Source organism: Oryctolagus cuniculus, chromosome 6 (genome assembly GCF_964237555.1).
Source record: "Oryctolagus cuniculus chromosome 6, mOryCun1.1, whole genome shotgun sequence".
Taxonomy (NCBI): Eukaryota; Metazoa; Chordata; class Mammalia; order Lagomorpha; family Leporidae; genus Oryctolagus; species Oryctolagus cuniculus.
The window spans coordinates 40,653,171-40,669,505 of record NC_091437.1 but is presented as its reverse complement, the minus strand read 5'-3'; the positions used below and the strand labels follow the sequence as shown (position 1 = coordinate 40,669,505).

General features: G+C 42.6%; 1 protein-coding gene across 2 annotated transcripts in view; it reads right to left on the bottom strand.

The window, feature by feature from the left end:
- GRIA1 (glutamate ionotropic receptor AMPA type subunit 1) overlaps positions 1-16,335 on the bottom strand; it is a 321,742-nt gene that overhangs the window by 95,623 nt on the left and 209,784 nt on the right. For both annotated transcript variants that reach the window (XM_002710325.5, XM_002710324.5), the window contains exons 8-10: positions 16,183-16,287; positions 2,840-2,950; positions 1,934-2,140 (exon numbers count right to left, since the gene is read on the bottom strand). In XM_002710325.5, the coding sequence (XP_002710371.1) occupies positions 1,934-2,140; positions 2,840-2,950; positions 16,183-16,287 (423 nt within the window). The remainder of the gene's footprint in view (positions 1-1,933; positions 2,141-2,839; positions 2,951-16,182; positions 16,288-16,335) is intronic.

Here is a 16,335-nt window from a genome sequence, read left to right as displayed (position 1 = left end):
TGGATTAGAAGTGGAGCAGCCGGGACTTGAATTGGCACCCATATGGGATAATGGCATCACAGGTGGCAGCTTTACCCTCTATACCACAGCACTGGCCCTTCCACATCCTTTCTTTCTGAGGACTGGACAAACTCACATCTTTAGCCCTTATCTAAATCATATAGATTAGACTCCTAGACTCTATACTGTCTGTTCTCTTTTTCTTTTCTACCTTGTTAAATGTTGAGATTCCTCTTCCCAAGTAATCAGATTCTTTTGCTGCTTAGTGTTTCCCTAGATACTTAGAACAATGCTGGTAGTTTATAAGAACTGCTCAATTTATTAAAGATTTTACAGAAATTGTATATGGAGCTATTTCAACCATAGTGAGCCATATAATAGATAACCTAAACAGATCCATAACAAGCAATGAGATTGAAGCAGTAATCAAAAGTCTTCCATCAAGGAAAATATGGGACCTGATAGCTTTACTACCAAATTCTACAAAACATTGAAAAAGGCAGTAGTTCCAGTACAATACAAACTATTCCAAAATATTATACAAGGTAGAACTCTGTGAAACTCTATATGAGGCCAGCATTACTTTGGTACCACAACCAAACACATGATGTGAAAATGAACTATAGACCTGTGGAAAAGAGTGTGGAGATTTCTTAAAATACTAGAAATACACTTGCCATATAATCCAGCAATCCCACTACTGGGTATATACCCAAAAGACTTGAAGACAGTGTATCAGAGAGATAACCTGTACCACCATGTTCACAGCAGCACTGTTCACAATAGCCAAAATTTGGAATCCAATAAGGCATCCATCATTAGATGAATGGATAAGAATTTGTGATGTATATATCACATATTTGCAATAAAAAAGAATGAACTTCTACCGTTTGCAGCAAAATGGACAAAAGTGGAGGACATCATGTTAAGTAAAATAAGCTGGATCCAGAAAGACAAATACTACCTGTTCTTCCTCATGTGTGGGAGCTAAAATTCAAAAAAGAAGAAGAAGGAGAAGAAGAAGAAAGAAAAGTCTGTGCATATCAGTATTACTGCAAATATAGTTTTATAAAATTTTGCTTTACACCTTTGTCAAACCAGTGGTTAAGAATGTCGTACTACTATAGTTTTAATGATCTGTGATTACTTTAAAATGTACTGCATATGGGTGAAATGATCATTTTCCCATTCAGTTGTTTATAGCCATCATATTCCCACTAAACTAGGGTCTTTTGGTTTTTATTTGTTAAAATTCTTATTTGGTGAAGTATTAAACCTTTTTACTCTAATGTAAATTTAAAATATGTTATCTCAAAAAGGGAGGAGAACAAGGGAGGGGGAAGCAGAAGGGGAAAGGAAGAAGGGAGGGAAGAAGGGAATATCATTATGTTCTTAGAATTATATCTACAAATCACATGAAATATGTTAAAAACTAATTAAAAATGAAAACAAAGAAAGCAAAAGAAAGAAATCCCATTCACAAATAAAAAAGAGTACCATGTAGTTATACTTTGAAAATGCCAACTTAAAAAAAAAAAAAAGATGCAGTAGACCTACCACTGTTATAGAGGTAGCCATTCTATAAGGCAGTGTAAGACTTAAAAGAAGCAGAAACTAAATTCTACAGGGTAAGGCAAAGAGGGTTAAAGGGGAGTTTACACCTATTGTGGGGAGAAAGAAGACACCATGGAAAGACTAATATTTGATACAGGGTTTGGACAAGGAGTAGGACGTTCTAGGTGGGGAATGGAGGGGCACACTTCAGATAATAGGGAGATTGAGGAGGTATCCTGACTCAGTTGGAAGTTGCAGCAACAATCTTCAGTTATGGAGGCTGATAGGACTCTAACAGCAAGGACACACAACCATCAAATGGTTTCCTCTTAAACCCTCTTCTTCTGTCCTACAGTATCCCATTCTGGAGGGAACTTACTCCATAGACTAGCTCTCCCACCATTCCATTCCAGGCCTTTGTATCAGGATCTCGAGCTCCATATTTCCCGTCACTGACGATCTCAAGACGATAAGAGTAGCCCACATGCTTGGCAATCTCTGCTGCCAGTTCTACACAGTAGCCCTCGTAGCGGTCATTGCCCTCAAACTGGTTGGCATTCTTCTTGAGCATCACATAAGGGTCTTCCTGGTAGAGAAAATAGAAGACAGAGAATCTGGGTTATGGGTTAACCCATGGCTCAAGACTTTGGCATGGCAGAGGAGAGTATACCAACATTAGTCAACATAGGAGAAGTCTGTCTAGCCCCTAAATCTACTTCCTGGATTTCTACCCCCAGCCTACCACTAACATTTGGGTAAAAGAAGGAAAGCTTGTTAAAACAAGATCGTTTCATCAGTTACTGTATGAAATACAGCACAGAGCTTTTCAAATTATGTTCTAGGGGCTCTGTATTTCTCTGAGGTTCCTCTGGGTGCACCATGAAGGGGAAATAGTCTAACAGACTCCAGGTTTTTCACAATCATCAGTCATTCAAATCAGCAGCTTCACTTGTTTCTACTCTACAGAGGTGCTGGGCTTTAGATGATTTTCTTTGAAAGAATATTGAAAACAGACACGATTTAATCTCACCATTAAGTTTAATGTATTGGGCTCAAAAGAATGTAAGTGGCTTATCCAAGAGCAGAATGTGAGCTGATGAAATAAGAGACACAGGGTGAAAGCTCAGAACCTCTTATTTCTAGGGCAGTCCTTTTTACCAGTCCTTGTTTTTATTGACGGCAGAATTTTGGCCACAATAATAAGCAGCTTTCATTTCTGGTAGAAAATCCTTATGTTAGTCCAAGTTGGACCCCAGGTAACTTTAGTGCAGGACTGGGTACTCACGAGGATTGTAGTGACGATGTAGGTTCTATTCTGAACACTTGAATTATCACCCCCAGCTTGAGCATCCGTGGCTGCAGGGACAAACTTATCATCTTCATTCCAGTAACCAATCTGTTAATGAGAAGAACATGGAGATGTAAGGTGAGCTTGAGTCATCAGGACTGGCCAACACCAGAAAGGAGCTCAGCATCACACCACACTGTATGGGGCACTCTGGGGACTCCAAAGTATAGGTAGAAAACAACAAGAAGTGAAAGGCAGGTTACCGCAACTCTACACCTAGCGAAATGCCTCACATAGGTGGAGCTGAACCTGGAAACTGCCCGTTCTTAGTGGTGAGGGCTGTTTTCACAGCTCAGCTGTTGTGTACAGTGCGAGCCAGGGCTATGGGGACTTCATTCCCTCTACATGGCCACAATCCCCTTTCCATCCTATTAACCCTGGCCTTCCCTGAGTTCATTCTGAGATGTTGTTGAAATCACGTGATTTAAACATTACATTCCTTTTACTTGCATTTTAGGATAGCTTATTTTTCTACCTAGATTTGATTTCTGGGATGGTTATCTTATCTTTTATTTACTTATTTCCTAGCATAAATGATTATAATACTGATCATATAGTAGTACCCAAAACTGGCGATTGACAACCTTAATTTCTCAAGTATCAAAAGGTTATTCATACTGACTCTTTCAGCAAATATTTACTAAATTCCTGTTGTGTGCAAGACAAAGTTGAAACACTGGGGTGGAGGGTGGAAAGGTGGAGTGAGACAGAGAAATCTGATCATCCTTATGAAAATAACTCTGGTCTGCTTCGGTAGTCACAACACACACATACACCTGGAACCAGAAGTAATAAATGAATGGATATAAGAATTCAGAGAAATAAAACAAAGTGTGGGATCCCCTGCAGGGTAAAAAGCAGCAGGAAGAGGCAGGGCTTTAGATTATGAAAGAAGGAAAGGTTGGAACCAAACTTTTCAGCCTAAAGAAAATTGAGCCCAAAAGCAACAGAAGGACTCTGTCCAATGTGTAAATTCAATCTTGAGTGGAAGATGAAGTTAGGTCAAGAGAATAGAAAGTGCTAGCATCTAGGTAACAGAGGGCTTTGAATGTCAGCCTGAGGAGGGTGCCTCAGTCCTGAAGGCAACAGGAATTATGCTTTGGGAACAGTGGAATGACATGCCATGCACACACACACACCCGACTCCTAAACCTACACATACTTAGATGTTCTGTCAGTATCTCTACCTTTACCTCTGTCTCTCCATTTATTTCTATCATCTCTCTCTTTCTTTACTCAGTTGTGTTCTGTTCTGTGATCATTGTGCTGGTTCTAGATATAAAAGAGAAAAAGGAAGCAGAACTGGCAGCTCATGTGCAGAAGGATGGGCAGGTCTACCAACAGCCAGAATTCGGCTCAGGCTCCCCAAAACCAGGCCATGTACCAGGTGGTCATCTCAGATGTCACCTTCACCTTGATTGATGTCTTTCCCAGTGCCTTCAGATGGAAACCAAAAGTTCTCCCTGAGATGTCACAGCCATGAACCAGCAGTAACTGCTACCATTGATTATGTGTTGCTGTGTCTGAGCTTAAGTGCTTTAAAGTTTGTGCCATTTCCTCTGGCTTAGGGATGTGCGTTAAGTTGTCCAAGGTGACACAGCTTGGTAGTGAGGTTGGCTGGAACCCTGGTACCCTGTCTCCAGAGGCTACTTTGGTGGGAGGGGACTAAATCCTGGGCTGAGAATCATGTTAGTTTGAAGTTTATTGAATACTGACTGTGTTTCAGGCACTCTTCAAACTTCTTTCTGTGTTTTAACTACTTTTTTTTTTTGACAGGCAGAGTGGACAGTGAGAGAGAGACAGAGAGAAAGGTCTTCCTTTTGCCGTTGGTTCACCCTCCAATGGCTGCCACGGCTGGCGCACTGAGGCCAGCGCACCGCGCTGATCCTATGGCAGGAGCCAGGTGCTTATCCTGGTCTCCCATGGGGTGCAGGGCCCAAATTCTTGGGCCATCCCCCACTGCACTCCGGGCCACAGCAGAGAGCTGGCCTGGAAGAGGGGCAACCGGGACAGAATCCAGCGCCCTGACTGGGACTAGAACCCGGGGTGCCGGTACCGCAAGGTGGAGGATTAGCCTAGTGAGCCGCGGCGCCGGCTTTTAACTACTTTGATCCTCATACCAACCTATGAGGTTAGGTAGTTAATTATCATCTGCATCTTAAGCATGAAAAAACTGAGACACAAAGAAGTGCATTAAGTTCCCCAAGACCATAGGAGCTGCGTCCTGGCAATTGGCTGTGGGAGCATGGCCTCCTGCACCCCAGTGTGCTGCCAGCCAGTCCTTGAGTGCCCCCTGTATTCACATTAGAGCCCTGAGATATAGCTGTTTGCACATCTTGCCATTTTGCTGCAGGTTCCTTGTGGATAAGACCAAAGTGTATACATTCTAGGGCCCCATGTTGGCCCAGAACATCTTTAACAGAGAAGCAGCTCAAGAATAATTTGTGGAGAGAACAAATGGATCTCAGCATTTATGCAACCCAGCATGGGGTCGGTCGACTCTGTTGCTGGTAGGACAGTTGAGAAGCCTGGGGGAGTGTGTCCCTCAGGACACTGTGAATTGGCATGTGTCTGTGCAGGATACTGTTAGTCAGTGTGGAAGGAGATTTTTCTCTTAAATGACACTAGAACCAGAAACTTAGATTTCTAGAATGTCACAGTGGGAGGAGACCTGAAGAGTTATTTCATCCAAACCCCCCCCCCCCTTTTTTTTTAACGTAGGGGAAATAGAGGCTTGAAGACCAGAGGACTTGCTTAAGACCCATTGCAGTCTGTCCTCCCTCACTGTGCTAATGCAGTGTTAAAAGGAACCCTAGGGGACCTGGGGTCCCCTCACCACTTTCATGGTGGGGGGGATCAGGAACTGTGCTCCAGCACTCAGCTCTGCTTTTTATGCACTTCTTGCATTGGAATTCTCCTTGAGAGTTGCTTTTACAAGGAATCCTGTGGTCTAACAAGCGTTAAATCACTATGGCAGTGTATCATGCAGCAGGATTTATTATTTTTCATATATTTCTTAATCTCCAAAGTATTTTCACAACATTTAACTTTTCTGATCCTCACACTATGTAACTAGTCCAGGCAAGTCTGCAGTTAATTCTCTGTTTTACAGATGAGAAAGTGTAGGCCTAGGGAGATCAAATAACCTAATTTATAATGATAATTTATATAGCAGACTGGTAGCAGGAATTCAGATCTCATGGACCTCAAAGGCAAGATTATTTCACAATTTCAGCTTGTGAGACTGTCTGCCAAATTGGTTCTGTTTTCCCCCTCTTTGATAGTGTTAACGTGTGTTTTGCTCCTTCCTTTATATTACTCCTTTCTTCTCTCTTCTCCCTTCACAATTAGCCAATAGGTTCGCTGCTTCTACTTAAACTTTACAAAGCTCAATAGAAATTGTTCTCTTGACACTCTCCTAATTCCTCTAAAACCCACAGTGTACAAAGAAATATCATTTAACCAAAGAGGCGGCTCAGTCATTAAGGCCTCAGATAGACCTGGTTTAAAACCAAGGCTTTCCTAGTTACTAACTATATTAAGTTGTGCAAATTATTTGACCTCTGTGGGCCTCAGTTCCTGCTCTATAGAATGGGTACAACAAGGGTATCTGACTCATGGGGCTGCTATGAGGACTGAGAGAAAGCTTTTAAAACAATTATCATAGTATGCAGTTCATATTGTCAGTAAGCTAAAAGATATTCATTAGTGTAATGAATTAGGTTTCTAAACTACAATGTATTTGAGTTTTCAATTTGTTATTTAACATTATCAGTATTCACAAGAAGAATATAGTCTGGAGAGATGGTCAAATGAGTTTGGAAGCACACTCCTCTTTATATACAAAATTTCTGAGAGCTAGTGGTTCGAAATCATAAAGCACTGCTCTAGAGTATTAAGTTATTTGGACATAAGGTGGGCAAAAAGCATAGGTGAGTCTATGTGGATCTAACTTATTTTGGCCTACAAAAAAAAAACTTTAATTTTTGAATGGATAACATTCCTTCAAAGCTAGTATCATAGCACTACTATTAAACTGGGATTTAAAAGAATACCATGTTTTTGTTGGCTTACATATATCTCCTTCGATATCACAAGCTAGTAGAATATTTAAATGTTGTAAACAAGTTTACTTTATTCTTAGTAGTTTTGAAAAGGAGTCGGGGCTGGTGCCGCGGCTCACTAGGCTAATCCTCTGCCTGTGGCGCTGGCACCATGGGTTCTAGTCCCAGTCGGGGCACCAGATTCTGTCCGGGTTGCTCCTCTTCCAGTCTAGCTCTCTGCTGTGGCCCAGGAGTGCAGTGGAGGATGGCCCAAGTGCTTGGGCCCTACACCCGCATGGGAGACCAGCAGGAAGCACCTGGCTCCTGGCTTCTGATCGGTGCAGCGCACTGGCCGTGGCGGCCATTTGGGGGGTGAACCAGTGGAAAAAGGAAGACCTTTCTCTCTGTCTCTCTCTCTCTCTCACTGTCTAACTCTGCCTGTCAAAAAAAAAAAAAAAAAAAAAAAAAAAAAAAAAAAGAAAGAAAAGAAGTCGGAGGTGATGTTACTGGGGTCAGTAGAGCCTGAGTGATGTCAAACCTCAGGCCCACACCTCTTGTAAACCAGGAGACCTAGAAATCTGGTTCCATACTTTCATGAAAAGAGAATTGGCAAAGATTGTTGAAGAGATATTGCAATTTGGAGGAGAGAGTATATTTCCTTTTCATTAGGAAATAGTTTGGATTATTATACAGCGTGTTGATTCTCTGCTGAGGGTGTACAGGAACTTTGATTCTATCTGAAAGTTAATCAGAATTAGTACTTTGGTAAAGATTAGGGACCCCTGTTCAGGAAAGGATTTAAACAATATAAACAGTGAGTGGTCTTCTGGGGCCAGTTATAATTTTTGATCTTTTATTTTCCATATACCTCTAAAGATTCTTTGAATGTAGGAAATGAACCTAGTTGGTAGGTGAGTTTTTTAATTCAAAGTGGGTGAAGTTTAGAAAGGAGATGATCATAGAACTGCAAATTGAATTGATGTACCTTGCACCATCATTAAATCAAATTTGTACATTGAAGTCTCTGGATTGCCTTTGTAGTGACAGCCCTTGACTTCCAAAATGAGTTCCATTCCAGATTGTCTACTATGGCCAAGACAATGAGCTGACCACCAAGTGTTCTTTTTCACCTTTGATTGTGTAGAGGTGGTGAAAGGAAGTGGTTATCTAGTCAGCAGCTGCATTTCTCAGCCTGCTGATGGTTGGCCAATTGGGTTCTGGCCAATGGAATACATAAGAAGTAATGTGCATGTGTTCTAGGCTGACCCTTAAATCTCCAGCAGTTTCCATTTTCTTTCTTCCCCCATCTATTAGCTAAATGTTGACAGCTAGAAAGACCCAACTAGACAGTTGGAGGCTCCACAAATCTGAGTCTAAGCCAGAGCCCTCAGCCTAAAAAATGATCATGGAGTAAGAAAGAAAGAAATTTTTATTGCCCTAGATAGCTGGTTTGCAGAGTTTATCTGTTTGTTACAGTACTTAGTGTTGTCTAAACTAACATACTTGAAGGATTTGAAGTTAATAAGTTGATGTGTAACTTTATCTGAATTCTACTCGAGGAATTCATTGCATTTACCAGCATGTTTTTTTCTTGCTTGTTGTCCGATCAGCAGAAACATTGGCCTGAGTAGTATGCTCCCTGATTGCCCAGCAACATTAAATAAACTGCCCACTCATTTATAACCACCTGATGTTTTGTGCTAACTATAAGTAAATATCTTCTAGGATATAATAAATAATATAAATATGGTCCCTGCTTTTGGAGAGCTGATATTTTAGTGATTTCAATGTCCCCTCCAAAACTGATGTTGACATTTAATTGTCACTATAATGGTCTTGGAAAGGGGGCCCTTTAAGTGGTGATTAGCTCATGAGAGCTCCACTCTCAAGAATGGATTGATGCTATTATCCTGGGAGTGGGTTAGTTATCACAGGAATGGCTCGCTTATAAAAGTGAGCTCTGCTTCACAATACAATGTCCTTTTTGTGACATTACCAGATGCTGGCATCTTTATATTGGACCTCCCATCCTTTAGAACTGAGAGAAATATTCCTTTTCTTTTAAATTATCCAGTCTGTGCATTCTGTTACAACAGCAGCACAGGCTAAGACAAACAGTGATTTGGCAAAGAAGTCAGGAACAAGGACAACACATATTCAGGTTAGAGGTTGGCCAATTTTATCTTCAAGAGCCAGACGGAAATAGTTTAGGTTTTGTGGCTCATATAGTCTCTGCTCTAACTACTCCTCTTAGCTTTTGGAATGCATAAGCAGCCATATATAATATATAAACAAACAAGCATAGCTGTGTTCCATTATGGACACTGAGATTTTAATTTTAGATAGCTTTTACACATCAAAAATAGTCTTCTTTTGATCTATTTCAACCATTTAAAAGTGTAAAGACCATGAGCTCATGGGCTGTACAAAATCTTTAAGTTTATGGGCTGTGCAAAAACAGGTGGTAGGCTGAATTATACCTGAGGGGCTGAAGTTTGCCAACCTCAATCTGGTTTAATCATCAAACAAAAATATCAGAACACATAAACACTATGAAAAATAGAAAATGGGATAATGTGACTATTGTGGGTGGGTGGGGGAACTTTAGATGGTTGGTCAGAGACAGCGTCCAAGGTGTTTTTACTTGAGCTAAGACCTGAATGACAAGAAGATACATAGCTCATGAAAATATAATGATAGAGAGCAACAGGGAAAGCTACAGCAAGTGCATATGCTCCAAGGAAAGAGTGAACTTGATGTGCTTGAGGAACAGGAAGACACCAGTGTAGCTACAGAGTAAGCAGCCAGTTGCAGAGGACCAAGAGGTGGTGTTGGAGGGAAGCAGCACATGGGGTGTTGAAGGCCAAGATAAACAGACATATTGTATTTTACTGGCAAGAGGAATTTAGTGAGTATTTTAAGCAGAACAATGTAATGTGATGCATATTTGAAAATTACTATCCCAGGTCTTACGGTGGAGAAGTAGCCCTATAAGCAGTAAGAATGTAGGCAGCAGAACCCGTGAATGCAAAGGAACCCACTGAATGAGGAAGGCATGGCCTCTGAAGAGAAGTGATTGGACTCAGGCTGTATTGGGGCTATATGTCCACAATTGGGTAGCGAGGATTTCAAGATGAACCTCCAAAGAAAAAGAGCATATGAAATGGAGAACTGAACTCTTTGGGTTTTCAGTTTTTTTTTTTTTTTTAATTGTCAGCAGGACTTTGGGTCACGTGAGTCCTTTCTCCCATCCAGTGTTTCCATACCAGTTATACACAGGGTGAGAACTGGGGATAATCAACTCAGGGCAGAGTAGGGGATTCAAATCAAGTTGAAATGAGCAGTTGCTGTCCACCAGGTCTGAAGACAGCTAAAGGATCAATGGGGGTGTGCAAAGCCAATTAAATCAACAATGCTGGTTCCCTGATGTAAGAGACCTTCCTTTATATTTTCCCCCTGGGCAGCCATTAATCAGAATTAGTTTCCTGATTTGACTAGGTGTTTTTACTTTCTAATTTAAAAATTATTTATTCATTTGAGAGAGCACAAAATCTCCCATCCCCCAGTCCCTCCCCCAGCAAATACCTGCAACAGCTGGGTCTGGGCTGGGTCTACAGTCTGGCACTGGGAAGGCAATCGAGGCCTCCCATGTGGATGGCAGGTACTTAACCATCTGAGCAACCAGTGCTGCCTCCCAGCTCTGCCTTAGCAGGAGACAATTCAGGGGCACTCCTAGGCTCTCTGGTATGGGATGTGAGCATCCCAACCACTAGACTAAATGTCTGCTCCCTGATTAGGAATTCTAAATCTGAGTGTTTCTGAGTTTTCTTGGGATTCAGCTTAGTAGAGCCAGTGCCTAACTTGGCATCTGCAGCTCCTAAAATTTGTGACTAATGGGTGCGAAGACCATACACATTTCAGTGTGATGTCAAATTGGGTTCTAAAGGGTGTGTTGGCCATATGATACAGGTCTGAATATGGGGAGAGTTTTCCCGAGGCCCCAGATCTGGAAGAAGCAGCTCTTGTTCATTGTGCATATCAGGTAAGGCTGTTCAAGGTAACCAGCACAACTAGGTCACCCTTGAATATTTGAGAAATTACTTTGCTAGGAGGTTGATTGAGTAAAAGTTGCAGATGTGGAGGAATTGATTTTCGGAAAGTCGGATCCCCTGTAAACAAAGGATGTTTAAGCTCATGCTCTAAGAAAGGATTTAGTCACTGGAATGTAAGTTTAAAAACAGCCCTGGGATCTGAAAAATAAAGCACAAGCATTTACTTGAGGATTTTTAAGGTAACTCTGTTATTTCTGTTTGCTATTTTATCCCTACCATGGGCTTACTCAGCCGGACTCACCCAAACTCAATGCTGATGCAGAATCCCTGTGGCCTATGGTAGGGGGATGAAAGAACAAACAAGCAAGCAAATGTGGGCTGAATGGCCAGTACAGGCCAGGTGCTACTTTCCTGACCTCCTCAGGCAGTGGGAATAACAGGCATTATCTTCATTAGTGTTGGCAGCAATCCTGTGAGGAGGAAAAGGGGTGCTAGCCCTCTTTTAGAGATGATGTAACTGAGGTGCAGGGAGGCCAAAGAACTTTCCCAAGGTCATGTGCCTAGTAAAGAGTAGAGATGGTCTGTCTGCCTCTAAGCCCAAGCACTTAACCACTCTGCCAGTGTTTCTCACCAAACTCCTTAGAGCACTAGGAATCCTTCGTGTTGAGAGGGAGCTTTTAAAATAGGAAAATTTCTAGGCCTATTCTTTGTCCTCCAAAAACAGGGGGCATGTGAATCTGCTTTCTTGATCAGGTGTCCAAGGAATTCTTCTGTTTGCTGAGAAGCAACAGTCTTTTTTTTTTTTTTTTTTTTTTGGACAGGCAGAATTAGACAGTGAGAGAGAGAGAGAGAGAGAGACAGACAGAGAAAAGTCTTCCTTCCGTTGGTTCACTCCCCAAATGGCTGCTATGGCCGGTGCACTGCGCCGATCCGAAGCCAGAAGCCAGGTGCTTTTTCCTTTGTCCCATGCGGGTGCAGGGCCCAAGCACTTGGGCCATCCTCCACTGCACTCCCTGGCCACAGCAGAGAGCTGGCCTGGAAGAGGAGCAACCGGGACAGAACCGGCGCCCCAACAGGGACTAGAACTCAGGGTGCCGGTGCCGCAGGCATAGGATTAGCCTAGTGAGCCATGGCACCAGCCAAGAAGCAACAGTCTTGCTACAAGTGTCCCTGTTTCCAGCAAGTTCTCTATTGGGAGCAAGTCTTGAGGAGACGGAAGGCTCCTGCCAGTCTATGGACTGGGATCCCAGGTCCTGGGAGAAACAACTGAGGAAGCTCACACAGGGCAGTTTGTCAGTTGTTGGAGATCCCTCACTCCACTTCCATAGAAGAAGCCAAATTCCAGCTAGGAGAGGGACAGTGTGATTCGGGGATTGAGGCTAAAAATGCTATTAGATGGCACTGACATCCAAGTTGTCAGTGCAGAGAGGAATTGGGGTGTACAGCCCAACACCTCTCACTTACTTGAAAGATCCTGGGCCCAGCATTGTGGCATAATGGGATAAGCTACTGCTTGTGAAGCTGGCATTCCATATCAGATAGCTGGTTCAAGTCCTGGCTTTTCCACTTCCAATCCAGCTTCCTGCTAAATGTATGTGAGAAAGCAGCAGAAGATGTCCCAAATACTTGGGCCCCCTCCACCCATGTGGAAGACCTGGATGGAGTTCCAGGTTCCTGGTTTTAGCCCGGCTCAGTCCTGGATGTTGGGGGCATTTGGGGAGTGAACCAGCAGATGGAATATTTCTCTCTCTGTCTCTCCTCTTTCTTAATCTGTCTTTAAAATAAATAAAATACATCTGAAACAAAATTGAGACCCAGAGAGGTTCAGAGACAAACTGCAGGCCATACAGCTGGATGATGCAGGGTGGGGTCCGTATCTCTGGGTTCTCTTGCTTGTCACACCACCCTCCCCCAAGATATCTAGTCTACTGCTGAAGTATAGGAAATAATCTGGTCTTATTTTGAACTACTATGGCATCCCAGATAGAAAAAATCAGCTCAATATCCTTATTTTATCATTGACAACCCCACAACTAGCCACTCTTACATAGTACAGAAATGCTAATTTGCTCTATGAGGAAACAGCAATATTTTTTTTTTTACCAGTGGCAAAGGCCATTCTGAGATTCTAGGAACAGTGCAGGTCCTTGTCCTTGGTGGACAAGTTACTGTTTAGGAGCGATCTGCTTGCCTGCTCTGAGAATTATACAGAAAAGCTACAGGATCTGTGTTTTCATTTAGAAGGCAAGGGATGACACCACCAACTCTCCTTCAGTTCTGAAAGGGACACACATGACTGCTGTCCCTTCCAGGGGCTGCAACATTCCCTGAATGGCCCACCCTTCCTCTGCCCCTTAGTCATCAGGAATGTCCTGATTGTGTCAATCTGATCCACTCAGCTCTGGCAGCAGCTGCAGCAAGATGAGCATGGGCTGGAGAGTCAGGGGCCTGAAGTGAGGTCTCCAACCATTGCTCACTGTGACACCTTATGTAGACCAGAGGGCTTCTTTCCCACTGGGAAAGGAAAGACCCTAAACAGCTTATTGGGCCTCTCTGCCTTGGTTATCTATCTAGGAAAGGGGGCTGTATAAATAAGACCAATACTCTTTACAACCAAACTAAGAACAAAGTGCTTTGAAGGGACCAAACAAGACATCTCAGTGTTTTCCGTAGTTTAGTCACAAATCACCTGTTTCACGTTTCTTGTAAGGGTTAGTGCCACTAACGTAGGTAACATTCACTGAACAATGGTCAGTGCTAATGCCGACATGATCTTTCCCATTTAAAACAAGTGGAAAATGAAGAATTATAAAAGCTAAGTGATCTAGCAGATGTCTTCTCCAGTAGCAGGAATCAGAATGGGAATCACAAAAATGAACTCACAATTAGACTATTTCTGGATAAACATCACTTGCAGCAGGTTTGGTCCTTCAAGAATGTCCTTGTACAATCGTCAAGACAGAGGTTTGCTAAAATGCAGACATACTCTTAGTGGTCCTATTTCTAGACAAATAGAGTGCCCTTGTTTGGTATCTGCTGAAATGGAAGGCATGTGGTGGTTCTACTGTGGGTAACTAATGATGTATACCCAGTAGGAGATGGAAAAACAGTGCTAGGAGCCCTCAAGTTGCTTACAGTCAAAGAGGATAGGATGGATGCCAACAGGCAGTGCCATTAGAAGTGCTCACTGTGCTCTGAGGGGTGTATGAGGACAAGAGATGCCTTCCACTGGGTGGAAGACAGACTTGAGAGAGAAAAGTCACTTAAACTTGGCCTTTGGGTTAGGCAGAATAATGTTCCCCTGAAGATGTCCATGCTCTTCTCTGCAGTATTTGTGAGAATGTTACCTTACATGGCCAAGGAGGCATTGCACATGTGATTAAGATTCCAGACCTACAGATGGGGAAACCTAATTCCGTGAGTATTAAAAGCCAGGAAGCTTTTAATGGTAGGAGAAGGTATGAAGGTGTGGAATTGCTGGCTTAGAAGATGGAGGACATTTAACATGAGCCAAGCAGTAGGGATAGCTTCTGGAAGAAGGCTGCAAAATGCAAGAAACAGATTTTCTCCTGGGACTTCTAGATTAAAACAGCCCTGCCAACACCCTGGTTTTAGTTCAGTGAGATTCACCAGATTTCTGACCTGAAGAACTGTAAGATGCTAAACTTGTGTTGTTTGAAGCTATTGTCTGTAATTACTTGTTACTACAGGATTTGTTACAACAGCCTTGATAAAGGAAATGAGTTGGGACAAACTCTGAAGCGGAAGTGGGGATTCCAGACAAGAGCAGAGAAGACGGGTTTCAGGGAGCAGAGGATATGAATGCAAGGCCATCTGGAAGAACGTTCTGCAGTGATGGAAATGTTTTATGTCTATGCTATCTGATAGAAGAGCCATTAACCATGTGCATTTATTGGGCACTTGACATGTGGTGAGGGCCACTGAAGGACTGACTTAAACTGTAATTAATTGAAAATTAAATAGCTACACATGGCTAATGGCAAGTGTATTTGACAGCTCAGGCAGGGAGAACATTAAGAGATTAAGATCCAACTTTCTAGGTTCCCTGCCCAACACTTAGAACTTCTGCACAGCAAAAAGCATTTAATCCTCTCAATGACCCGATAAGGTCTGAATTATAGGGTGAGTCCCATTTATCAGAAGAGAGAACTAAGACACAGAGAGTCTGAATAATTCATCCAGTATCCCAGAGTGATAAGTGGTGAAGACAGGATTCTGTTTCCGGGATTCCGGATCCAGTATTTTCAGATCCATGGCGCCTCACTAGCTCCAGACCACAGTGTACCGTGCTACATAGTCACTCTACCATGCCATTACAAGGACTAGACATGTGATGAAGGCAGAGGAGAAACAGACATGAGGTATAGCAAAAGCAGGCAGGGAAGGATTCCCCAGGGGAATGCCATTTACTCTGAATGCTGTAGGCTAAAGAGGCATTTTTCCAGGCAAAAGATGGGAATTGGTGGGTGGAGTTCCACCCATTAGTGTAAAAGCTATGTGATGAGAAAGAACATGGTATAGTCAAGGAAGTGAAAGACAATCAGAACGACTGATGGGTAGAGAAAAAGGAGTTGAGTGTCAAGGGGTCAGTGTGGGGAAGTTGATGGAAATCAAAGAACATAGAGTTTGGAAGAATTCTGAATGTTACTCCAAGGATTTGAATATTATTCTAAGAATTTTAATTGCATACATATTATATATTAAAAGTATATAGGCATATAAGCATATTTTCACCCTTATTTCTGCATGGAAAATGAAGTGGATGAGCCCATTGTGGATTAGGTGAAAGTTATCATTTTAATGATTTAACAATCATCATTTTCACATTCTCTAGTATTCCTCAGAAATAGCTTCATGTAATCCAAGTGCTTTCCTATCCTTTGAGTTCTCATGAGCACAGACTTGGGTAGATGGATGAATGACTACATGAAAAAGGTAGATTTTTATCTTCACTTTGCTGCTGGTGAGTCAGTTCTCAGAGAAAGAAACTGACTTGCCCCAAAGTCAGTTGGCCAGTGGCAGGGCTGAGTCTGGAAGCTGCATTGCCTGCATCTCTCACAGACTCCGTCCAGGAAAGGCACACTCTTTCTCGGGGCTCCAGGTTCTGACCACAGCTCTGCTCAGCCCTCTTCTCCCTGTGGATGGAAGCAAAGGTGGCCCTTACCTTTCGGATTCCATCATGTTTCATTTCAATCACATGGAGGGTGTAGTTGGTCCGGCGACCTTTCTCGTTGAACTGCACATTTCCTGTCAAACCTTCAAACCGCACCTGGAAAACAAAGCCAAGTGGTTTTGAACTCAGCAATGAACTCCATAC